Source organism: Microtus pennsylvanicus, chromosome 8 (assembly GCF_037038515.1).
Source record: "Microtus pennsylvanicus isolate mMicPen1 chromosome 8, mMicPen1.hap1, whole genome shotgun sequence".
Lineage (NCBI taxonomy): Eukaryota > Metazoa > Chordata > Mammalia > Rodentia > Cricetidae > Microtus > Microtus pennsylvanicus.
In genome coordinates, this window is record NC_134586.1 from 20,684,634 (window position 1) to 20,710,287 (window position 25,654).

The window sequence follows — 25,654 nt, forward strand, 5'->3', positions numbered from 1 at the left end:
GCCATCCCCTGATCCATCTTCTAAGTCCATGACTGCCTCTCTTGAAGCCACTGTCGGTGCCTCTGACTGTGAACTTGGGCAAGGTGACAGGGTCTGGGTGCCTGGTACAGAGGTGGGTCTGTATCCAGGCACACTGGACTGCCGTTCATCTGGTTACCGTTTCTCATCTCTCTCTCTCTCTCCCATCCCTCTTACACTATCCTCTTTATCCCACGGAACGTCTTCCAAGCCCATCACAAGTGTGTACCTACTTCTAGCTTTGCAGGAGAGTTCTAGCTCCTTCCTCTGGTAGCTCTCTGCCCATCCCCTCCTGGCATGCAGAAGCTCCACCCATGGTGTGCCCATGTCAGCTGGACTTTCCCCAGCCTACTAGGGAGCTCCCAGAAAGGCCCAAGGGAGTGCTGATATATAACGTAAGATCCATGCTTTATCATTGTCTTTTCACCAATGCCCACTGAAAACTCTTAGGGCCAAGCCTGCCCCTGCCCTCATGTCACTGGAGGTGACTGGGTGGAGAGACCCTGACTCTGATTACCACAGTCTAGGTTGGAAAGGAGAAGTAACCTGAGGTTGGAACCAGGCTGAGGAGACAACTGGGATGCCTGGTCTGAACCAAGCTTCATCTCCTTGGCTGCTTGGGTCTCTTTCTCTCGGGTTTGAGGGGCCACGCCAAGATGGAATCCAGGGCCTTGCATACGCTAGGCAGGTGCTCTACCTCCAGTCCGATATATCCCAGTTAGGCCACCTTTAAGGCACGCATCCCCACTCCCCTCACTGCAGAGGGATCTCCAGCAACAGCTTCAGTTCTTACAGCACTGGTTGAACCCAGGGCACACAGGAAGTCATTGGTACTCCAGGACCGCTTGAGCTTGGAGCCTCCTAGTTGTAGAGGGACAGACACTTCTCAAACACCAGGTAGGCAGGCTCCTCTCCTACCTCTGCCCAGGTGCAGGTCCTATTGGCTGTTTGTTGGCTCTGGACCAGTTCTGCGGGAGCGACTTTGTAAGGGTGGGCTTGTTTCGTGCAGGCCCAGGGTGGTTTCCTACCTGCAGCTCCTCACAGCTGCGTGGTTTTAAATATGAAGAAATGAACGAACGTCTTGCTGAGCCTCTCATCTTGAGCCGCATCTGCCCCTTGAGTGCAAACTCTCACAGTACACAGAGGGTTGGAGCTGCAGGGTCACAAACCGCCTCACCTTCCAAAGAAGCCGGAAGAAACCTGGTTTGGAGTCAGCCGTACCCAACACCAGCAAATGGTTCATCCCCCCATCAGCAGCAAGCCTCGTGCGTGTTTCTATAGTTACGGTCCTCACAGGAGGGTTCTTCACTCACTACACTGAATAGCTCCCCTTTAGCCTCTTGATTCATCGTCATCTTCCCCGGTATCCCAGGGAGATCTAGAGTGAGGGTGGATGCTGTTAGGGAAGGAAGAGAAGAAAGGAGGGAGGAAGGAAAAGAGAAAAAAAAAGTAAGACAGGAAGGGAGGGAGGGAAGAAGGGAGGGAAGGGGGATGGAGAAAGGGAAAATAAAAAGGAAATTTCATATTCTAGAGGGAGGAATTTGGCCCAAACAGAAGCGACATTTCTGTGCTCACACAACTAGAGAGACCACACCAGGAATTTTACTGTCCCATTGGATGATGCCGTATTGTGACTTGTGAACAAACTCACCCCAAATAGGGCCTTGACACCAGACCCAAGAGGCAAATCCTGCAATACCCTCAAACAGCTGCTTCACTGAAAAGTCCTGCCAGTGTGCAGGAGATGGCTTCCCCAATGCTGCCTAGGTGAAGCCCCCTTCAGTTAGCTTTCCACCCTCCTGGACTCCAGAACCTGAGGCCACGTGGAGCTGGGCAGGAGTAAGTGGTTAGATCTCAAGTGAGGGTCTGCTGAGGGGATGTTCTCCAACCTTCCCTGAAGATGGCGCTCAAGTCTCCTATGTTTCTTCAGCTCCTCTTCTCAGCCCTGAGTCTGTCTGTCTCTGTCTCTCTGTCTCTCTCTCTCTCTCTCTCTCTCTCTGTGTGTGTGTGTGTGTGAAGGTGGGCATGCCCACTTGAAGGCCACAGGAGGGCTCCGGATGTCCCAGGCCTCCCTTCTACCCACGTGACGGGATCTCACATTGAACCTGGAGCTAGCCTGCATCAAGCAAGCTCCGTGAGTCTCTTGTTTCCAGCCGGCCTCTCTGACTAGCTTTGTACATAAGCACTGTGTATTTAAACTCAGGTCCTCGTGGTTACACAGCAAGTGTTCTTACCCACTTGGGCATCTACTCAGTCACCTGTGTTCCTTTAAAGAGGTTCCCATTGGTAGCACCAAAGCCCGGGTGGACCCTAAAGGCAGAACAGGCTGTGAGATGAGGCAGCGTTCCCAGGCTCCTCCCATAGCCTGGCAGAGCTTCTGGGAGGTTGGGAACAGTTTGATTATTAACACAGCCAAGCAGCTAATTAAAATAATAAATTAGAGAACAATAAAGGGGTGACAGGAGCTGCGTGAGGAAGCGGGAGGGGGGGGCGCCGAGGGGGAAGGGAGGACGAGGAGAAAAGTGCAGCTTTTCTTTGCCAGCCATGCAGGAAAGCTGGGCATGTGTGCTGTTCAGGGTCACCCAGGAGGTATGTCAATGGTGGCATCAGTGATCCCTGTCTAGACTCATCCCAGGAGGCCTCAGGGGCAGGGTGACGGAAGGGCGGTACCCGAATCCTGCCGGGGTGCGTAGAGTGGGCTCTGTGGGATGTGGGCACTCAGGACTGTGGTCTGCACGTGATAAGGAGAGTGCTATTCACAAAGAGCAAAGTCTCAGGGGGCATCACACCCCGTGCAGGCAAGATTCTCTTCAAAAACAACATTACATCCCTTGTTTTCTACCCAGGTGGCGATGCCAGAAGCTCTAAGCCCAGTGCTAGGAATGGGGAGGAAGCCGCTGAAGAGCTGGCGATCGCCAGCTCATCCCATCCCAGCAGGGCATCAGTACAGACCCTCAACCATGCAAGACATTTCCATAACGGCAAGTTCTAATTCGTACTGTTCAGGCATCCCCCTTTCATGTACGTAACAAAAACATGAGAGTAAGTGATCTGCCTAGAAGCTTGATTGTTGTGGGAAGTTTGAATGAGAAAGTCTCCCATTGGCTCGCATGTTTGAATGATTTAGTTGGTGCAACTATTTAGGAAGGATTAGGAGGTGTGGCCTTGTTGGAAGAGATGTGTCACTGGGGGTGGGTTTTGAGGTTTCAAAAGCCCACCCGTTCCCAGTTAGCTCTTTCTGCTCCCTGTGTAGGGATCAGGATGTAAGCACCCAGCTCCTGCTCTAGAACTATGCCTGCTTGCCTGCAGCCATGCTCTCTACTGTGATGGTCATGGACTCACCCTCTGAAACTGTAAGTCCCAAATAAACTTTTTCTTCTATAAGTTGCATTGGTCACATTGTCTCTTCGCAGCAATAAAATAACTAAGACGACTGTCAGTGACTGGCTTGGTGAGCCAGGTCCCCATTACACAATAAGAACACTAGTTACACTGACTACTATGGTTGAATGCAAGGGCACTGGGGTGACCTATGCAGAATCTTTCAGTGCTGGCTGTTATGATCACCATGGTGGCATCCTGGGCTCTTTGCTCCATGCTGGCTTTGGCAGAGCCCTGCAATGAAGACCTAGGCTCAAAAGACACTTTGCATTCATGAAAGAGGGAGTTTGTTTTATTGCACTCCTAGCCTGAATGGCTGGGCCCTGCTCTGTGCCAGCTTCTGTGTTTGGAGGCTAAAGGGGCAACAGGCTGAAAGGGTATGCAAATATAGCCTCTTGCCCATTGCCCTGTCTTATAATTCCTTCAGGAAGGCAGAAATTGTGGTGACCCCAGGGTGGGAGGCGTGCAGACACTGCCTTGTCTTATGACTGGGGTTCAGGTAAGTCACAACAATTAGACTTCGGAGTGTCTCAAATAGGAAGGAACCTTTTCTGTGGAGAAGGAGTTCATGCTCTGAACATTCCCTCCCTGGTAAATTCAGTTTGAGGGACCTGAGCATCACACTGGATCACAGACTTGTAGGCCTAGAACAGTGAGTAAACATCATTCCTGCTGTTTAATGCCACCCTGACTGTAGACTGTGACGCTTTGTCCTGTCACGCTAGGAGACCAACATAGTCAGACATGGGTCATTAATGTTTTTATGCTTGTCTGTCTTTTGGAGATTATCTGGAGTAGGCACAGGAGACTTTCATGGTCAAGAAAAAAGTCTTACAAAGAAAAGTTTGACCCAGGCATGGTGGCACACGCATGCCATCCCAGCTAAAGCTAAGAGGATTGTCACAATGTGTCTGAGGACAGCCTGGGTTACAGGATGAAACCCTGTCACAAAACAAAACAACAACAAACCTTAAAATATCCAAAAAAGGAAGAAAAGGGGAGGGGGAGGGAGTGAGGTTGCTTGCTCTGCAGGAACTCTAAGTGCCCTAACTGATTTATCTGTGGTCAGATCTCTACATGTAGCCCAGTCCTCCATCCTAGGGCACAGCGTAATTTTCCAGGAGCTGTACCCCTGGGCCTCCCTGTTCCAGAAAACTCTTTCCTGGGAAGATCAAAGCCAAAGTCATTTTAGTTTTTGTTCCCAGAAACTTTACGAAATGTATTTAAGCAAACACTGTGTCCTTTATTTTAACAGATAGTATTTGATGCGGCCAGTTCTCCTGATGCTTTGAAACCACTCTGAGCTTGGAACCAGTGTGGCCCTATGGTCTCCCTGTGTTTCTGAGATGGGGCTGGGGAGTAGGTTTTGCTTTGTTTTGTTTTTCTGGTACCTGGAGCCCAGCCCTGCTGAGATGTTGATTCGGGGGGTGGGGGGTGCTTTTTCAGGTTGAGAGGCTAGAGTTAATCTCCCAACTCCAGCTAGGGAAACAGACTCAGAAATGCCACAGCATCCACTGCTGCCGGGGTCCCTGTCGACAGCAAACCTTCCCTCTTAGTCTTTCCCACAGCCAGTGAGGCCACAAAACAAAACACACAGTCAACAAACACCGGATGTGATGGTGAGCCCCTGTAAGACCCGCAGCTGGGATACTGAGGCAAGAGGATCACCAGTTCAAAGCCGTCCTGGACTGCACAGTGAGACACCATCTTAACAAATGAATCAGGGTAATATGCAGCCTCTCTACAGGCCCTCTGGGGGTCGATGGCATTGTGTTCTTAATTAAATAGGTAATCCCCACTGGGAGACAGAGGCCACAATGCTGTGGGAAACCTGTGTCAAATGCCATAGAGACCGTCCATGTCACAGTGCAGCTCTGAGACCATGGCCGGCAAGGCCAGTGGATTTCAGTGGGAAGGGGACATCATTTTGGCAGTCAGGATCGCACGGACATGGTGTTCTGGAGACAGGGACGATGGATGAGGTTGCACACACAGTTCGGACTGGGTATGCTCAGACGGACTCCATGAAAGCTGCAGCCGTCACAGCCAGGGCAGGGCTCACTCTGAGAGCAGGGCAGGACAGGTCCCAGCACGGTTTCTGACTTGGGAAAAGCCAACCTTGGTACAGAGACGCCAAAGTGAGCGCAGCCATAGTGCAGGTGTGGGGAGGGGCGTGCCACAGCCTCCACTTACCCAGAAGAAGAAGTTGAAGATGAAGAGCAGGTACTTCAGGTGGGCCAACAGCCAGTCCTCCTGCTCCGTCTTGCAGTGTGCCATGGCAGCTGGGCCTGTGGAGGACACGAGCATGCTGGGTAGGGGCACCACAGCGATCCCTGACGTTCCCGCCCCAGCACCCACAGTGGCTTCACCAGTCCGTGTTCCCCAGTGGGTTTGAGACTTAGGCTCTGGCTGTACATGTGCAGCGTGGACCCCAGATGAAGACTACAACCTATGGAAGGGGGATCCGGGTGGAATTTTCTAGACATTTGGATCTCAGTTTTGTTATATGACACAGTGTTCAGAATCCTTTGTCTCTCCACGTCTTACTACCATTGCAGGACATATTTTCTTGTCACATGCTTGCACACATGCTCATACTTGCTCGTGCATGCCCACACACTTGGCAGAGCTGCAGCTCTGAGCAGAATCTCTGCATGGGTCTCTGTGTACAGGTATCTGTCTGGAAGGGACCTTGATGTTTGCATAGGCCATCTCACCTGTTCCCAACTCCCCAGCTCCCAAGAGAGGAAGCAGGTCCAGCTGGCTAGTGACTCTGCCAAAAGTTGGGGGGGCTCTGTATGCTGACTGCTAGCTTCAAGTCCTCACTGTGTGCTGTGGGCAAGCCCACGCCCTCCCACCCTGAGGCCTCATCTGTAGGGGCAGAGATGACGCTCTGCTGCAGGACCCTCAGGAAGATCGGTGAGAGCCTCCTCGTCCAGGGTCTAATAAGGTTTTGCACGTAGTGTGTGCTCAGTAAATGAGAGTCCCATTCCATCCTCCCAGATGCCCCATCTCTGGCTCAACGCCACCTTGCCTTGTTCTGACACCTGGATGGATGACCCCCGGAACTGTGAAGTCAGTGGGGCTCCAGAAGGCCTGCTGAGCTCTTTGCTTCTCCGTAGGTACACACCTCAGCAGGTTGTCTCTGCGCCTGGGTTGTGAGGGGTTACTTAACCTCTCTGTGCAACATCACCCAGTGAGGAGGCTTATCCAGAAGACAGCAGGGGAGGTACACTCGCTCTGTTCTCTTGGAAGAGAATCTCTCCCTTTTAGCTGGCGACTTTGCCACCTGGAGTGGTGCTGCTCCAACCCAGCCTCTCTGTGAGGTATGGTCAGGGTTAGCCCCTGGCAGGCAAACGGTGTGTGAGCAGCAGGGGCAAAATGGTTTCTTGAAGGTGTTTTCTGTGGGGCAGGGGCTTCCCTTCCACTTGGAAAGAATGGGGACCAATTTCTAGAGGTCAATGAGGTCAACTTGTTTCAATTCTGGGCCGGCTTGTTTCATTGGCTTTGGAGGTTTTCAGCGGACTCCTGCGCTGATACGAGGTCTGCTAGACTCTCCTTATTTTCAGGCTGTATGTTTTTCAGAGATGGTGTGGAGCACACACGGATTTGGAGCTGTGACTTCGTTCTGATAGAGCAATCCCTTTGCCACTGATAAGCCCCGTTCTTTACCTCCGACAAAGTCAGTCACATCCTAAGAGTGAAAAAGGCTGCGTCTCTCTTTCCCTTGCCCTGGCTGCTTGGCATGCTGATGCTATGGCTGGACTTCAAGCAGCTACTTTGTGCTCCAAACCATGAACCATGGGGTGAAAAGGGCAGTGCCACATGTTCAAAGAACCCGGGGCTCTGATAATTTTGGAGTGGTTACACTGTCCCTGGGCAGGTCACCTCCACCAGACTTGGGGTTTCTTTGAACCACACATCTGCTACTTCTCTGCTCTGGTGGGACAAAGAGTGAACACTGAGGCGTGTGCCAGCCCGTGCCAGCCAGTGCCAGCTGTGCTGCAGCTGGGCTGTGGTCAGAGCATCATGTTGGCTGTGGCCATCGAACATCTCATGTATGCATTTGCCTGTGTGTTTCATTCTTATACATATATACATATGGATATTTGCTTATACATTTTATTTGTGTATCTCATGCATATGGATATTTGCTTTGCATTTCCTTCATGCTGCACGTGGTGGGGGATACTAATCACGGGCTAATTTTGCCTCTGCTGAAAACCATAATGATTAGGAGGAGGGGTTCTAGTGAGATCCACCTATGCCCAGGGGACTGTCGGTGTCCCTTCTGGTGTATGAGAAGGTGTATGGGAAGGATAGTGGTGCAAGGCTCAGGACTGAAAGTCCGTAGAGAGCAGTGGTCCCGGCATGGTCATTGCATGTAAGTTCAGGAGCTTGGGAGTGTGTCCAGGAATGTTCAGCGGGTAGTCCCACATTTCCCAGAGTTCTCTAGTGAGGGTAGAAATATGCATCTGGCACTGGAGTCCAATGTGGAGAAGGCATCCGAATAGAGGACAGGAGACAGAGTATGACTGGGCACCGTGGATAGCCCCTGTGCAGATCCCGGGCACCGTGAATAGCCCCTGTGCAGATCCTGGGCACAGTGGATAGCCCCTGTGCAGATCCTGGGCACAGTGGATAGCCCCTGTGCAGATCCTGGGTACAGTGGATAGCCCCTGTGCAGATCCTGGGCACAGGACCATTAGAGAGGCATACATGGATCTAATATACATGAGAAGTAGAAAAAGACAAGATCTTGTGAGTAAATTGGGAGCATAGGGACCATGGGAGAGGGTTGAAGCGGGGGGAGAGGCAGGGAGGGTAGCAGAGAAAAATGTAGAGCTCAATAAAATCACTTTAAAAAAAGAAAAAGACAGGGCTTTTGAGGCCTGGACCAGGAAGGTATGACATCATTCTGCTTCAAGATGCTGCTGATCTCAGGATCTCCCCTTGCCTCAGTCCTGGCAGCCAGGGACAGTCGGGCATCACCCAGGTGTGGTGGGGATGAGGCAGTGTGGGCACATCCTCCCATGCAACACACATCTAAGACAGTTTCCACCGAAACACTGAAACCTTTTCACTGGTCCCTGGGAGCAGTGGCTTCAGGCACCATTCATGGGTCAGAGTGTTGATGGAGGAACAAGGCTGGATTCAGGGGTTGCTGAGGTCACAAGCACGCTACAGGCCTTCTCAGAAAAGCAAGAGCAGATGCCTGGGTGGTGATGTCATGTTCTGGACCTTTCCTGAGGACTGGATATATAATGTCACCAGCTTTGAGGCTTGGGGACTCCAGTCTCTCTGCTGCAAGCTCCACCTTCTATGCCTAGGATACAGTCTCAGAGAGTTCAGAAGAGGAGAGGCCTTAGAAGGAGCCCAGATGGACTTGCTGTCCTGGCGAGCCAGGTATGGTTCTGACAAGGCCGAGAAGCTAGGAGTACAGGACTCTCAGTGATTCCAGAGCTGGGAGCTGGAGGGCAGCTGGAAGCATCTCTCTCTCTCTCTCTCTCTCCTCTCTCTCTCTCTCTCTCTCTCTCTCTCTCTCTCTCTCTCTCTCTCTCTCTCTCTCTCCCCCCTTTCTCCCCCTCCCTGTCTGTGTGTGTGTGCGTATGTGTGTATGTGTGTGTGTGTGTGTATTTGTGTGTAGGTCAGAGGACAGCTTTAGGTATAGATATTCACTTTCTACATTTTTTGAGACAAGGGCACTGATTCACAGCTGCTGGCCCTTGAACGTCCAGCAATCCTCCTGCCTCTGCCTCCCACTTGTCAGTGTGACCATGGCAAGATTACGGGCCCATGTGCTACCCTCTTACATCGTGGGTTATGAACTCAGGTCACCAGGCTTTCATGGCAAGCCCTTTAGCTACTGAGCTTCTTTGAGAACTGAAGCCAAGCCTGGGTGGCAGGAGGAGCCAGAGGTCATGCTGCTGCTTTGTAGTCTACAGAAGGTGTCCATTCCTGATGGACAGTTCTGACTGAGGGCTAGAGAGGGAGGCAAAGCCCCTGTGTGCCCCTAATTTGCCGTTCAGTCCCCTGGTGGGAATATTGAGGGTGAGCCCTGGCACAGCAGTGTGTCTTGACCTGCCCCCTGTAGCTCTAATTTTGGTTTCTTGCAGATTCCTTCAGATTGGTGGTCTCCAGTGAGAGCTAAGAACATCATGTCTGTCCTGGGAACACACTGTAGTTGGTTCTGTAGGAGGCACCATGCCGTGTATTACAAAGGAACCAGCTGTGTTCACAGAATTGGCTGGAGGGAACCACATCCTTGTCCCTGGCTGCCTGAGCTGGAGGTTTGGAATCCTGTGGTTGTGAGCCCCGCTGTAAGGTATGTGCAGAGTCTCTGGGGAGGCTCTACTTTGTCAGTATGTCGGGGTCAGCTACTGCACACACGTGGATGGATGTGGGCCACTGTTTGGATTAAACTCAGGGCTGATGGCTAACTAGAGTCCCAGGGTTGGTGCTGTAGGCAGGCCTTGAGTTAAGGTCCTGGCAGGAAGAATTTCTAGCGTTTCTGTACAGAGCAAAGTTTTCACAAGTGCAGGATTGGCCTTTTCTCCTTTCTATTTTTGGCCTCATTTGCAGCATCAGCATGCATTATATACAGTAGTCCACCCTCTGCCCTGTCTTTAGCTATGTGCTCCCATCAGGTTCCACATGCAACACACACACACACACACACACACACACACACACACACACACACACACACATACACACGAGTTTTCTCAGGTTCTGTTTGCTGTTACCGTCTGCTAAGCGGTTCTGACTTTTTCCCCCTTTTAAAAATTGCAGTCTGATCTTCAAATCGGGAACTTCCCATACACATGACAAGACTGGTGTGTAAACAAACACAGCAGCCACACTGATCATTGGGTGTGAACACCAGTTGTCACTCAGCACTGTGATCCTTGGCAAGTCAAATGACCTCCAGGCCTCAGCTTCCTGCCTTGCATATTGGAGGTGATGCTGGGCCAATTCTGCCTTCTTTGGACTGGAGAATTTGCAAGAATTTTATGTCCTAACATGTTCAAAGGACCATTTATTCCAGAGCTCAGTAACCTTCCTCAGTGAAGGACAGTGGAAAGTGGGTGGTGTGTCAACTTCGTTTGCTGTGACAAAATGCCAGAGAAGCTAACTGAAAGGAGGAAGAGCTTAATTTAGCTCATGGTTTCGGAGGTTTCCAGGCACAGGCGCTGCAAAGCTGGTTGTAGCCTGGGCAACCTGCAGTCAGGACTCCAGCAGGGTTACCCACATGGCTTCGGCCATCACAGTGGGCATGAGCTCGTCCAGTTCAGATGGCAGTATCTGTCTTGCTGCTTGTACCACCTTCCCCAGCCCCTGTGACTTCAGGAAGGCAGGCTTAAGGAGACCTGGGTTCTGGCTACAATCTTGGGTCTAACTTTTTCTGTGATGCCAAGCTGCAGTTTTTCTGTGCATTGAACTACAAGGATGACCTCCCTGTCTCGGTCAGGCGAGGTGTCCTTCTCAAGTCCTTTGTCCACACAGTCATCTGAGAGCATGTCTGCATCCCAGATGGAGGTTCCCAGCAACAGTCAAGGCTGTCACACACACACACCACAGTGGTTGCTACTCTGAGTACTTCATAAGTATATCTCTTTAAGGCTCACAGATATCCCGCGAGATGGGCCTCAGAACCACCTCCTGCCACAAGAGGCAGAAAGGGCCACAGAGGTTATACAGAGGCCACACAGTAAGCTAAGGGTGGTCAGGCAGTCTTATCAGGTGACATTTCCTGAGTGCCCACACAACATCCCTGTTTATACGTATTGTGTCTGGAACAATGCCAGCTGATACCTATTGTCTGCTAATGTAATTATTAAGAGTGTTCTGTGGATAGGTGATGCTAACTGCAGGCTCATCACCACTATGTCAGGCCACCTGTCTGCAATCTTTTTTACTCTCTAAACCTCTGTATCTTCCCATTCCACCCTTTCCACCTCAGTGGGTTTTCCAACTGCGCATTGCTCTAAAATCCATGGTCATCAAGCCCCTTTAGTGAACCCCAAGTTGAAACCCTCAACGCTAGTCATAGTTGAAACTGGAACCCAGTCCTGGATGCTGAGCACTGAGTAGGGTGTAGGATGTGTGGGCATCAATTGGTGTTGAAGGAAAGATGGAACCATTGGGCAGATCCACTGCGGAATTTCCTGACAGGTCTCAAACTTCTTGAGAGTTACTCGGATAGTTCTCTGTCTTCTCCCCCAGGCCCCCAGGGAAGTAGAGCTGAAGACCATGGAGGGGAGAGAAGAACATCTTGTACCTGGCTTCTGTGACCCATGCCTGTGATGTGGGAGGGTCTTCTGTTTTGAGTTGATTTCATTGATTAATAAAGAAACTGACTTGGCCCTTTGATAGGACAGAAAATTAGGTAGGCGGAGTAAACTGAACAGAATGCTGGGAGGAAGTGAGGCAATTGACATGCCTCTCCTCTCTGGGTCAGATGTGATGGAGCCAGCCACCAGGTCAGACATGCTGAATCTTTCCTGGTAAGACACCACCTTGTGGTGCTGCACAGATTATTAGAAATGTGTTAAGCAAGATATGAGAGTTAGCCAAGAAGAGGATAGAACTAACGGACCAGGCAGTGTTTAAAAGAATACAGTTTCTGTGTTTTTATTTCCGGGGCTAAGCTAGCTGTGCAGGAGCCCGGCGGGACAAAAAGCAGGCCTGCTCGCCTAATCACTACATGCCTGTGCTGTGCACAGTGAGAGTTCCTGCGCAGATGGCTTTGTGCAGCCAGGACTTCCTGGGACAGCCTTACCCAGGTCAGCTGTGGGGACTCTTGCTTTCTTCTTGGGTATTCTCTGCCCTTTCCACAACATTCTCTTTCTCCTCACTGTTTTATCCTCAGATGAGAAATTCAGACTTATGCCCGCCACACATCAAAGTAGACAGCCCTTTTAAACTGATCCTGACAAGACTCCCTGGGAACAGGGCATTTCCCATCCCACAAATGGGAAACATCGTAAGAAAGAACAACACTTCCTGAGCCAGACCGCTGAGGAACCATGGCTAGAGCCAGGCAGCTGACAAACCTTGAAAATGGACGTACAGTCATCCCTCTGCTTCAGTTTCTGAACCCTCTCTATCTGGCCTTTGTTATAGTCCTTAAGCTGTATCCACAGCTGAACCTGGGGAAACCTAGGATCTCGAAGGCTTTATCACCAGGGGCACTCAATATGGATTACACCAAGGGCTCCCCATCTGTCTTCCACCCCCTGCCCATCCTTCTGTATCCTAATGTTAGAGATATACTGTGCTCATGGAACCTAAACAGTTCAGGATGTCCATAAATGCCAAACCCAAGGGAAGTAGGTCATCCTACCTTCAGCTCCGGGATGTATGGTTTCTTTAGTTTATAGCCTAGGGAACTAAGGGCCTGAGAAGCCACACAGACTGCCTGGCCAGGGGCCCTCCTGTTTCAGGTACAGGACAGCAGCTTCCCAGGCTGAGGGTGTCAGTGAGTGAGGTTGGACCACACCTTCTGTTTTATATGCAGGGTAGATCCAGTATCAAGTCTGGGTGACGTCGAGGCAGGCCTCTCAGGTTTGTAGAGAAAGAACTCGGGTCTTGAATCTGAGAACTCAGAAACCCTTCTTTCAAGCCCCTCAGACTAGAATGAGGTTTCAGATGACCCATTTAGGATAAGCTTAATGGCTACAGGAAGACCCAAGAGCTTGGGGTGTCGAATTCATCAAGGGAGTGAGACAGATCCCACAGTCCCATCATCCAACTCTGGAAAGAGAGAGCCCCATCATGGCTCATGTGCATGGCTTCTCATGGAATTGTGCAGTGTGCAGCCCATACAGCTGTGAGATTAGCAAGCTGCCCACCTTCCTTCAGTGTCTCACTTCCAATTAGCCAGCATTGCTCTACACTACCCATCATTCCCTGCTGAACATAGGCACCCCCTTTCCGACTTTTTCACGGAAGTTGCCAAGCAGAGGCTGGACAATATAATCATGGTGAATGGAGTCTAAGACTTGTACTGCGCAATCTCAAGAAAGATTGGAAACAGCTGGGGTTGGTGTATTTGACAAAACAAACAAACAGCAGCACCAAAGTGAAAAGAGAAGACCACAGATTCCTTCCAGCTGGGGCTGGTAAGTGGTTGTCTTTCTTCCAGAGGTGGGTGGTGGCATCAAACTTACTCATGTTTAAGTCACAAGATGGCCTAGGCTTCCCATGGTCTAGAAGTTGCTCCCCCTTCTCCCATTATGGACGGTGTATGGTTGCCCAACCACAGCACCCTAGATCAAACATATGGAGATATAGAGTGGATGTATGTTGTGATCTTAAAGTTGGACAGGTGCAGTGGAATTGCCTTTCCATTCTAGATACATGGGAGACAATTCTTTGTTTTCAAGCGATTGCCTGCTGGGTTCTGGTTCAGAAGCTCAGCACTTTTTTTTTCTCACTGGATTACCTCTCTGGGAGTCAGTCTTTTCTGGTTAATATCTCTCTCACAAAGAAGAAATGAAATTCTACTGTAGCTCTGCTTCTAGATGCAAGGAACTCGACCTCCATTAGAAACAGTGAGGGCAATGGGGTGAGTTCAGGTATAAGGCTCCAAGCTGGATCTACTCACAGTGCTCCCTGCATCTCAAGTCTCCTGTGTGCTCCCAGGCCTGCTTCCCTCTAGTATTTGATGAAGTATCACTCTTCTTGTGGCTATGACAAAATATCGGACAAAAGGAACTTACAAAGGAAGGGTAATTTTGGTTTGAATTTCAAAGGATAGACTCCATCATGGTGAGAAAGACGTGGTGGCATCAGTGTGAGGTGGTTGGTCACACTATAACCATAATCATAAGGCAGAGAGAGAGAGAGAGAGAGAGAGAGAGAGAGAGAGAGAGAGAGAGAGAGACAGACAGACACAGAGAGAGAGACAGAGAGAGAGAGAGAGAGAGAGAGAGACAGAGAGAGAGAGAGAGAGAGAGAGACAGAGAGCGTCTCGTGTTCAACTGGCTTCTTCCTCCTTTCATCTTTATTCATCCCAGGGCTTCAGTCCATTGGGTGGTGCTGTCCACGTTCAGAGTGCATCTCCCCTCATCAGTTAAGCCTCTCTGGAAACGCCCTCAAAGACACACCCAGATAAGTGTCTCCTAGGTGATTATAAACCCAGCCATACAGACAGTGAAGATTAAGCCTCCTTCACCCCTGAGGTCAGAGGTCATTCTCTCATCCAGACACACTGAACTCACTGCTGTCTGATGGTCACCACTCTGTGATTCCCAAAGTCACTTCTAGTAGCCAAGGCAGTGGATTTTCAGTCTCCTCTAAGAAAGTGAGACACGGGCACACCTCATTCCCCACCCACTCACTTTCTTATGTGCTGGGGATGGAGCCCAGAGCTTCACGAGTTCTGGACTTGCTCTTTAAGCCACTGAGCCACAACCCTGACCACACCTTCTCTGAAACACTCTCCATGGTGACCACTGATATGGCCTGTGTTGGCTTAAATAAGAATGACCCCATAGGAACATACATTAGGATGCTTAGTTGGCAGAGTGGCACTATTTGAGAAAAGTTAGTAGGATTAGGAGGTGTGGCCTTGTTGAAGTAGGCATGACTTTGTTGGAGGAAATATGCCCCTGGGGGGGGACTGTGAGGTTTCAAAAGCCAGTGCCAGCAGACCCAGTATCTGCTGACTACCTGCTCTCTTTACATCAAGATATGCAGGTCTCAGACACTGCTCCAGTGCCTGTCTATGTGCGGCCACGCTCCCTGCTGTGATGGTAATGGACGAAGCCTCTGAAGCTATAAGCAAGCCCCCAATTAAATGCTTCTTTTTAATAAGAGTCGCCTTGGCCATGGTATCACTTCCTAGCAGTAGAACAGTGGCTAAGAACCGGCCTCACCGGTTTCATGATCCCGTTTTCTCTCGCATCTTCTTGTCCATCTCCAATGAGCCTTGGTTGCCATGGTTTGAAGATGGCCCCAATGCTCGTGCATTAGAAGCATAATCCTCAGTACAGCAGACAAGGACCAGACAAGAGCCTGTTAATGGTGTTCTCACAGGGCAGGCTAATTTTCTCCTGTGGCTTTGTTAGAAAACAAAACGGGGCTTCCTCTGGATCATCTCCTCTTACCCTCTGCCTGTGGCTTGAGAGGACATAGCATAAAGGCCGCCTCCAGAAGCCATCGTTGCACCCTAGAGCTTTCTGCCTTCCAGAATCATGGCTAAATACCTTTCTGTTCGGGGAAATTAAGGAACAGCTATCTGAGCCTGCTGAAACCCAGGCTCACCCAGGGCCACAGCGGTTTATGATAGCCATTTCTACTGCTACCCCTCTATCCCTTAGACGTCCTCGCAAAAGAACCCTCCACCTGCCTGTTCCTTGTTCATCCCTCATCCTCAGTCCCGACCCAGCGCCTCGCTTTGCATCTTGGGAATCCGTCATTCCATTCCTTTCAGGCCCTGCCTCGGGCCTCTCCTCGCTTAGCATGGGGGAAGTTATTTATATATCCATTTCCCCCGAGATTAGATAATTAGTCTATTAATTCGCCAAATGTCTAAGGTCCCCATATGTGTGCACATGCGGTAGGTGGTAGAGACTGAAAAGAATTAATGAGGCAGTCTCTGACCTCCAAACACTCAGAGCTGGGGCAACAAGCAAAGTAATAGCACTTCAGCGGAGTGTGTGAAGTTCAAGGCCAAGATGTACTTGCAAGGCGCTGAGGAGGGGGGGTTTGGCAATGGCTTATGGGAGAAGGGGCTGGACAAGAATGCATACCAGGCTCAAGGCTTTGACCTAGATTTTAAAAGCAATAAGGATCTGTCTCCTCTGGTCCAGGGGTAGGAAGTTAAGTTAAACAAACTCACGTGGCCCTCAGAGTCCGGTGGAAGGAGCAGTCATTTGAATGAGTTCTGAAAATACAGTCACCTGAAGGGACCGTCAGGCATATATATATGACATCCTGTGGCTCTGCTGGACGTAGCGGAGAGCCCACCAGTGGCTGCCAGCCAAGCCTAGTGTAACCACATTAGTCCCCAGCAACTGTTCCAGGCTGGCATGTGTAGATCCAGCCAGGGAAGTGGAGGAAACTTAGGATGAGAAGTCAAACCCCTGACCCCCACCCAGAGAAACTGCTGCACAGCAGACTGAATTTTCACATTCCAAGCCTCAACCATACTTCAGAAAGCTCAGGGACCTTGCTGTAGAGTGAGCACTCTTAACAAAGGCAGCCTAATTATAGTGACAATAGAGCTTATGCTTCCCCCATTCAGAGATATGCCTGTATTATAATTTCCCTGATTGTCTCCACTGGAAGGAGCTAAATGTCTTCAGAAGAAAGGCTATTCCTTTCCTAGTCCAGGCTGGGTGGGGTTCAAGGCCCCATACCTGCAGGAGCTGCTTGCTTCTTTCTTCGGGTGAAGTTTGGGATGTGTGTGCTCCTGGACCCCAGGAGAGTGAAGGGACTGAGGGAAGTCCTCACTTCATGGGATTACTAAAGAAAGGGACTCCTATGGGGCCGCTTGGAAGTCCACTGACTCTCAGCAGGATGGGGTGGGCAAGCAGAAGCCCTGGTGTCAGGGGTTCCTTCTGTTCTGTACTGGCTGACAAGTGAACCGGATGTTATCCCTTTCTGTGCCTCAGTTTCTTTACCTGTACACGACAAAGTTGGTGTTCTGGGAGTGTATTCTTTAAATAACTTTTTCAGTAACTTCAAATATAAAATCGTAAGTCAAGTGGAGCTCTGCTGGCGGAAGAGGGGTGTTGAGCACCTCTCCAAGATATGCTTCTCCCGTTACTATTTCCTCCTCTCCCACTTATACCAAAGCTGAGACCACAGCACAACCTCACCTCTAGGACTCTGAGATCATGCCTTTTAATTCCCTAATGAATATGATAATTGTACAGTTATCCAAGGTTAAAACTACCCCTGGAGCAGCACAAACTGAAGGGGACCTGTGAGGTCACCTGCGAAGCCTTCCATGTTGCAGACGGTCCAGCTGCTACTGCTTTCTCTGGGCCCCAGCCACACCCACCTTGCCTATTTTCATGGTGATAAAATCCACACAATATTAAATTTACCGCAGTGACAATTTTAACACATGCAATCCAGTGACGTTAAACACATTCATAACATTGTATAGCTATCACCTTCTTATATATCTAGAACTTTCTCATCACCTACAGTGGAAACCCCTTACCCTGAAGTACTCCCTCTTCTTCTCCTCCCACAGTCTTTGGAGTTCTCTGTTCCTGTCGTGATCTTCTTACTTTGACTATTTCCTAAGCACAACATCCCATGTCCTATGGTTTAAATTGCACCTCGCTTCTCTTACCGTAAAAATTTCAGGACACTTCTGAACAGGGACCCCCTGTGCTCAGCCCTCAGTTCAGACCCCAGCAACAGAGGGTTAGGGATGGATGCTGGCCCAATTCCCTTTCCCAAATGCAGCTTCTGGATGGACCCACACTCTTGCCACAGCTTCTGGACCCTGTCCTCAGCCAAGGGCGCTGAGTGGATTGACTCTTAGGACCTCAAGCTCTGAGTCTGTGTAACCACAGCCGTTGGGCACCATTTCAGTTGTTTCTGGGCTATTCTTTCAAGTGCAGTTTGCACGAAAGCATCAGAGGCGAGGTGTTCCTGTTGTCTCCCCAAACCCTGCAGCAGGTGTCAACACCTCTTAGAAAGTTACCAGACTCAATTCTCCCAGTTTCAGCACAGCAAGAAGAGGCCCCAGTTTCTGCATTCTGTGCACTACGGGGAGGAGGGGGGGCTGCCCCTCAGGCTTTCATTATGTGTAGGCTCTTCCCTGCTTAAGGGTGCTTATAACTTGCCGGCTGTGAATTAGATGGGCACACACTCCCTTCTAGGTGATGGGAATTGGACCAAGTGTCCCAATGATACAGAAACTCATTTTTCTTACCAGACAGGGGGTTTGTAAAATTTTTCATTTGCTTTCCAAATAGTGTCTGTATTATGTCTTGAATAAAGCACTATGGCTTTGTGGTGAACCTCAAGAGCATTCTTTCCTAGGAGCTACAAGCACGCGTGCATGTGTGTGTGGACAATGTCACTACTGATTGTCTGGGTTCTGAGGAATTCCACAGAGACAAAGGTTGGAAGGCTCCCCCACCTGACATTAAGGGCCACTGACAATCTTCTCCTTTTAGGGACATAGACAAACTTGCCCATTCCAAAGAGAACAGCAATGTTTCAGGGCCAGGACCAGACCTGGCAGGTTCAGGGATGCTGCCAGGGGCAGGGTTGCCTGTGCAGTCAGGGATACCAGGAGTCCAGCTTCCTGATTCGGTGATGTCTCCCCACACCACAGATTTATTGGTCCGTGTGTCTGTGTGTGCAAATGCAAGAACAGTCTTGTGTGTAAATTTCAATTTGAGTGTTCACTTTGGAACTCAGATGTGAATCTTCTGGGCCTTAAGTCCAGAAGGTGACGTGAGTCATTGAGGTGAGTGTGGAGGCTGCTAAGGCTCCTGGTCAATGAGCCATAGGTGTTCCATCTCAAGTCATTGCAAACATATTTTTTAGGGATTTGATAACCCCTAAGAAAAGTATTTCAATCCCCTTACAGGTGAGCCAAGCGCACAGATATGTAGGTGGAAGCTTCTGTCCCGCCTGGTTCCACAATAAACACACAGAAACTATATTATTTGCAATACTGTTTGGCCAATGGCTTAAGCATATTTTTAGCTTGCTCTTATATCCTAAACAAATAAACCCATCTCCATTAATCTGTGCACCACCACGAGGTCGTGGTCTACTAGCAAAGTTTCAGTGCATCTGTCTCCAGCGGCAGCTACATGGCTTCTCCTGACACTACTTACTCTCTCCTCAATCATTTTAGAACTTCCGCCTTGCCCTGCTCTGATAAGCAACTGGCCGAAGCAGATTTATTCATTAACCAATAAAAGCAACACATAGAGAGACTTCCCACACCACAGAAGCTTGTCTTTTTAAAAGATATTTGACTTCTCTGGACAAGGAAATAACACATTCTCCTGGCCACTAGACAGTGCAATCACAGGCACCCTAACTCTTCCTCAAAGCAAATGACTTCAGAACACCCTGACTGTTGCCTATATCAATCCCCCAATCAAGTGCAACTCACCGTCCCTGCATCATCACCACCCACTCTTCTAAGGTTTAGGGAGTTACCTGAATGTTTCAGGTGAAGAAGAAGCCCCCTGTTTATTTTCCATTTGCTACCTTGTAGGAGGTACTAACTGCTCAATGCTGGAGTTCAAATACAGCTTCTAAACTCCCCTGAAATAATTCACATGCATAGAGGACATGCATGTGGGAAAATAGGCCTGTCCACTGGTGGAGAGATTCTATTCTTCTTCCATGGGAAGGACAGAGTCCTGCTTTCATCCTCCAACAATGTAGCATATGAATCATTTATATGATGATGTGTATGAGTATCCTTAGTATTGAATAAAGAAACATACCAAGAAAGTGAGAGTAACCCAGTAAGGCAATTTCTGCTAGTAAAAATAGCATGCTTCAACTCAAACTAGGCTAGAAGAGGCCCTCTGTCTTCTCCATAACTGTGGTGGTCTGAGTAGGAATGGCTTCCTTAGACTCACGTGTTTGAATGCTTGGCCCCTAGGGAGTGGCATTATTAGGAGGTGTATATTTGTTAGAGTAGGTGTGGCCTTGTTGGAGGAAGTTTGTCACTGTCTGGGCGGGCTTTCAGATCTCAGTTACCCAAGCTAGGCCTAGTGTGTCACTCACTTGCGCTGCCTGTGGATCAAGCGGTAGAACTCTCAGCTGCCTTTCCAGCACCATGTCTGCCTGCAGGCTGCTATGCTGCCTGCCATGACCATAATGGACTGAACCTCTGAACTGTAAGCCAGCCCCAATTAATGTTACCCTTTATAAGAGTTGCTGTGGTCATGGTGTCTCTTCACAGCAATAAAACCCAAACTAGGATTCTAGCACAGGTGGTCCGTGTCACACCTTATTGGTCGGATCTTGAAGGTGTAAGGAGTAACAGAGCTCAGAAATGTCTATTGGCTGGGCACATAGGCATACCACAAGATGAGAGATATCTAGGCAGTGTTGGTCCTTGGTAGGCTACCTGTCTTTGGCAGAAACAATCTTTTCTTACAAGTATAATCATCATAGCCCTCAAAGTCAGTGTTTGTTTAGTTTATGGGTTTTGTTATTTTGTTTGCTTTTTGTCTTTTGAGACAAAATCTTCCTATGTAGCCCAAGCTGGCCTTGAATTTGCTTGCCTCATCCAGAGGGCCGGGATTCTAATCCATCTCACAGATTCCTCATCACCACGTCTGATATTTAAAGTGCTGCTATCATCCCCATTTCACAGATGGGGCCATGGCTTGCACACGGAATGACCCATAGGCCCATGTGTTTGAACACTTGGTGCCCAGATGGCAGCACTGTTTGAAGGATCATAGAACCTTTGGGGTGGGAAGAATGTAACAAGTGTGGGTCACTGGGGAACCTTTAAGGGTTACAGCCTAGTCCTACTTCGTGCCTGAGCTCTCGGCTTCTTGTCTGTGCTCCACTGGCAGGGACAGGAGAATTTGCTGCTGTCTTCATGGTCATGCTAGGCTATGCCCTTTGAAACATGAGTCAAAATGGACTCTTTCCCCTTAAGCCTTAGCTGTCAGGTAGTTAATTTAAGATGTAATAGTTAATTAATAAGAAGCCTGAGCTAATAGGTCAAGCAATGTTGCAATTAATATAGTTTCTGTGCGATTATTCGGGTCTGGGCAGTTAGGAATGAACGAGGAGTCTCTGCTTACACCTCTGTTATATTCCTAGTTCCTGGAGACCATAAGTCTTCAAGAGAGGCTGTGGGAAAAGGTAGGAGGAGGCTTCTGGAAGGCAGCTGTACCCCACAGGTGTGCTTGAGGAGTAGGCAGTGTCTTAGCTACTCTTCTATTGCTGTGAAGAGACACCGTGGCCAAGGCAACTCAGAAAAGAAAGCATTTAGTTGGGGCCAGGCTACAGTTTTAGAGGGTTGGTCCATGGTCATCATGCAGCAAGCAGGAAGGTATGGTTGGTGCTGGAGTAGCAGCTGAGAGCTTTCTATCCTGTTCCTTAGGCAGAGAGAGAGAGAGAGAGAGAGAGAGAGAGAGAGAGAGAGAGAGAGAGAGAGAGAGAGAGAGTGGGTTTTTGAAATCTCAAAGCTCACCTCCAGTGATATGAATCTTCTAACAAAGCCACAAGGCCACACGTCCTAACTGGGGACCAAGTGTTCAAACATATGGGGGCCATTCTCATTCAAATCACAACAGGTGACAGGGACCAGGGAAGATGCCCCAAGGGAGATGAAGGCAGGTCTGTGCACAATTCACAGACCGCCATCTTTCCCACCTGAGCCACAATCTACAGCAGTCGCCTTCCTCATCCATGCCCTTGTGATCACAAAGCTGTCTTCCACCTACTCCGCTGTGGTCACCAGACATGTAGGAACTCAAGTCCTCTGCCACGCTTTCCCTCTGTCCTCAGCCATCCACACACTTCACTAGAAGAGATCACTTCTCAGATCTACAAGTGAGAAAATTAAATAATTGCACAGTGGGGTCAGGGGACACACAGGTCACACAGGAGGAAGAGCAGAACCAGGATGGGCCTGCCTCTATGTGCTCCAGGTGTGCAGGTATGCCTGTGTGTGTGTGCATGCATGTGTAAGTGTGTATGTGTGTGTGTGTGTGTGTGCGTGTGTAAGTGTGTGTGTGTGATATGGTTTCCATCTCTTCTGTTTTTTTCATCTCTTCCTGGGAGTGAGGTTAAATAGCAGCAACCAGAACTTAGAAGGAAGCAGCTGTGTCTCCGTGGATTCCTTGGGATCCAGAAGTTCAAGGCTCATGGTAGACACTTGATGAATACATAGAATACATGTGTGCTATACAGGTCACCTCCCCAGTTTTATCTGCCTTGTTGTGTGGTATTTTATCTGAACCTAGAAGCCCACAAGGATCAACTAGACCAGGACCAGGTACAAGCAGCAAAGTTGGCAGCCCAAAGGAATTCACGGAACATTCCAGTTCTCTTTGGTCAACTCCCCCTCTCTCAAACCACCCAGAATGAAATAATGTCACCCCGTTCTCCACTGCAAGCATGGCTAGTGTTCTCCCAAGGAGTTTGGGAGAGGCTGCCTTGCTGGTAAGTCTATTCTGTTGGGGGCTGGGGTGGCGTTGGAGGTAGCAGTCACATTGTCACATGCCATTTTGATTTTAGGAAGAGAGAGTATGAGCGAGTGCTTTATCTCAAGTGAGATTTGAGGCACCAGGAAGCATGCTGATGTACCTGCAGGCCAGATTCCTTCCCACGGCTGGTTCTGAGTTCAGAGATGGCTCTCCCTCCACTGCCCACTGCTCAGAGAAAGTGATTATAAGTGGGCATCTAGTAGAGTTGGGGTGATCGGGACAGTGTGCCCGGGGAGCATGCTCAGGGAGGGCAACGGCAGATACAGCCACCCTGAATGTGTAGCTCTCAAATATCTGTGAGTAGTTTAGCCACCTCATTGCTGTCCAGTGCTTCCTTTCCGTCTCATGCCCATCCCACATGCCCCTCAATGCTGTATTGTATGCAGAATTATTTTTGTATTGATTATGACTTAACATCCTAGGAACCAAAACCAAGCCTATGATGGATTCCATGACCAGTCCTGGTTTGTGGAATACCCGCTCCGTGGGGGAGGAAGTGTTTTGCCATGTAGTTCCTCTTTAAAGGCTCAATAGTGATGAATGGCTAGTTACAATAGTATGTTTTAACGTGGAGTTGGGACACACGCCCGTAAGCCTCTGGTGCAGTGGTTTTCTAGCTTGTGTGGGAGGACTCCATCTTCAAAGAAAACCTTACCTGGAAGCTGACCTAGAACATACTGCAAACTCTGACTGTTTGTGCTATGTCTAGGGCTTGCCTCCCACACCTACAGGTCCAGAAAGGAAAACATGCCTGAACTCCATGCCCAGTTAACACCCAGAACACAGCACCTACTACGTTTTAGGAAGGGGAAGAGAAGAGGACAAAGATGGCCTCTGCTTTCTTCTCACTTACCCTACAGCAGACAGCAAAGGTCAGTTTAGAATGTGGCCACTGCTGTCAACGGGGCACACTGGGGTATTGGGGTCTAGCTGGTAACTGGCTCTTTCAAATGGGACACCAAGAAAGGCCACAAGGGATGGGCTCACCCTGGAGCCAACATCAGAATGGTACTTGGACATGCCCTGATGTTGGCCAATAGGAGGCAGATCCATAGATCGAAATGACTTTTCTAAAAGCCCAGACAATGCTTAACTCTGGGTTTCTAGGCCCCCATCCCCAGGGTTCTTTCCTTCACAAACATTAACTAAGTAGCCACCACATGAAAAGGTCTCTGTGACAGATGACGTTCAAGGGCCAAAAGCCTCCTGACCATGTCTTGGTGTTGGGTTACTCGCTGTCTGTGTATAAATGCTGAGCTGAAACTCCCCCATCCCCTTACACTGACCCAGGACTGGACTTGGTTCCGAAGTCCCTGTGCCACAGAAGGCACCAAAACCTGTGGGCTTGGGGAACAAACATCTTCACTTCCTACTTTCTGGGGAGCAAACTGTAGGGAGCTAAACAAGATGGCAGATCGAATCACCCACATTCTCCTGGAGGCAGGCTTTTGGCAGAAGTAAGGCTCCCAGGGTATTTGAAGACCATCGAAGCCAGTTTCTTTTCTGTGCTGCCGAAGACATTGATACAGAAACTGTGGGAAGCCTGTCTGTAATTTCCACATTTCCAACTGAGAGTCCAGACGCCAGCTCCAGACAGACACCCCTCTGGTGACCAAGCAGCTGCAGACCACCAGGGCTTTCTCAAGCCGCCAGCTGGCACCTGTGTGCCCAGCACCATCCCCTCGCCTAAAGCCCCATCCCAGGCATCCCCCCCTCCATTGTTCCTCCAGCTATCTAGGAGACATGTAGGACCACGGTTACTCGATAAGCCATGGAACTCTGATAACCTTCCTGGGTAAAGAGCCGTGACACAGTCATGGCAGCTAAATTTTCTATTAAGTCACTTGCCGGGGCCTCTGGTTGCTTCTTCCTGTGCACTCTGAGGTCTAGACCAAGTTAAGATGCCAACCAGCCCTCCTCTCCCATATTTTCCAGCTAGTTCATTCCTGTGAGCACTGTATAATCCACAGGAAACACATACATCCCACAATCATCTTCACTCCTGAGCACAGGAAGCAGTCAGCTGCAGACACAGGGCTCAGCACGTGCCCACAGGTGACAAGGCCTGCCAACTCAGAACTCCATATGCTCTAACGCCCAGCAGGGCCCTGAGGCCTGGTGGATAGCTCAGCCTGGGAAGACAGACTAGACTGCCTGGGAACAATCCCCCAGTGTCCTGGACTCAGCAGCTGCCAGCAGTTAGCAGACCCTGCTTTTCATGGGGTCCTGCAGCCTTGCCTCCGCTAACAAACAAGAGGCAGCCCCTGGCATTTGGGGTGAACAAAGAGGGGGACATTTTCCGGAGGGACAGTTATGTACTGGGTATGCTGCGTGGCCCAGGCTCTATCAGAGGCCCAGCGAGAAGTTAATCATAATAATCCCCAGGCAGAAACGCAAGGCAGACGTTTAGAGTAGTACTGACCTCCCCCAACTACCTCTGCTGACCATAGTGCGACACCTACACAAGCACCCACCACAGGTCCAGTGGCTTCCTGTCCCACCCTCACTCAAGGGCCACTTTCCTGCCCACCGAGTCCCTCTGGGGTCCTGTTGGGGATGGGCAGCTGAGCTGGGGGCGTCCTCTGGGGCATCCCCTTGGTACTTGGTGCCAATCCCACCAGCGGCGTGCTGTCTCCGAAGCCACCTGCACTTACCGGGCCACAACCGCTGGACTGGATGTAGGGAAGGATCGGGATCCTGGAGCGGTGACGGCTGCTGCCCTGGGCACAGCGGTCTGCCCAACCCCGCGCGCTCCCTGCCTCTCTTGCAGCCTGCCGGGCGCCCCTCTCGCAGACTGGCCAGCTGGGACGCGCCCACAGGCCCAGGGAGGGCGGGGACCGGCTGCTCTTTGTTTGGAGCTGGCTTTTTTATTTTTCTTTCTCCAGTTCAGAGCACACGGAGCTCTTGGTCCTGGCAATTGTGCAGAAGTGGCCCCGAGAAACTTGTGGGGTGGGGGTGGGGCGGAGACGGAGAGGCAGCCATCCCAGACCCACCCACTCACTCTAGAATCCCCGTCTCGGACTTAGATTGGTCCTCATGAAGAGGAGGAAATCTCAGGCTCCGGAAAGAAGTAAATC

The 25,654-nt window shown here is 50.0% G+C and overlaps 1 protein-coding gene across 3 annotated transcripts in view; it reads right to left on the reverse strand.

Moving 5' to 3' along the window:
- Window positions 1–25,448, reverse strand: part of Tspan11 (tetraspanin 11) — a 58,670-nt gene extending 33,222 nt beyond the window's left edge. For 2 of the 3 annotated variants that reach the window (XM_075982677.1, XM_075982679.1), the window contains exons 1-2: window positions 25,232–25,448; window positions 5,593–5,687 (exon numbers count right to left, since the gene is read on the reverse strand). In XM_075982677.1, coding sequence (XP_075838792.1) covers window positions 5,593–5,676 — 84 coding nt within the window. In that variant the 5' untranslated portion in view covers window positions 5,677–5,687; window positions 25,232–25,448. Of the gene's footprint in view, window positions 1–1,195; window positions 1,305–5,592; window positions 5,688–25,231 lie in introns of those variants that run through there. The other variant, XM_075982678.1, reaches the window with a different exon arrangement.
- Between the last annotated feature and the right edge of the window lie 206 nt (window positions 25,449–25,654).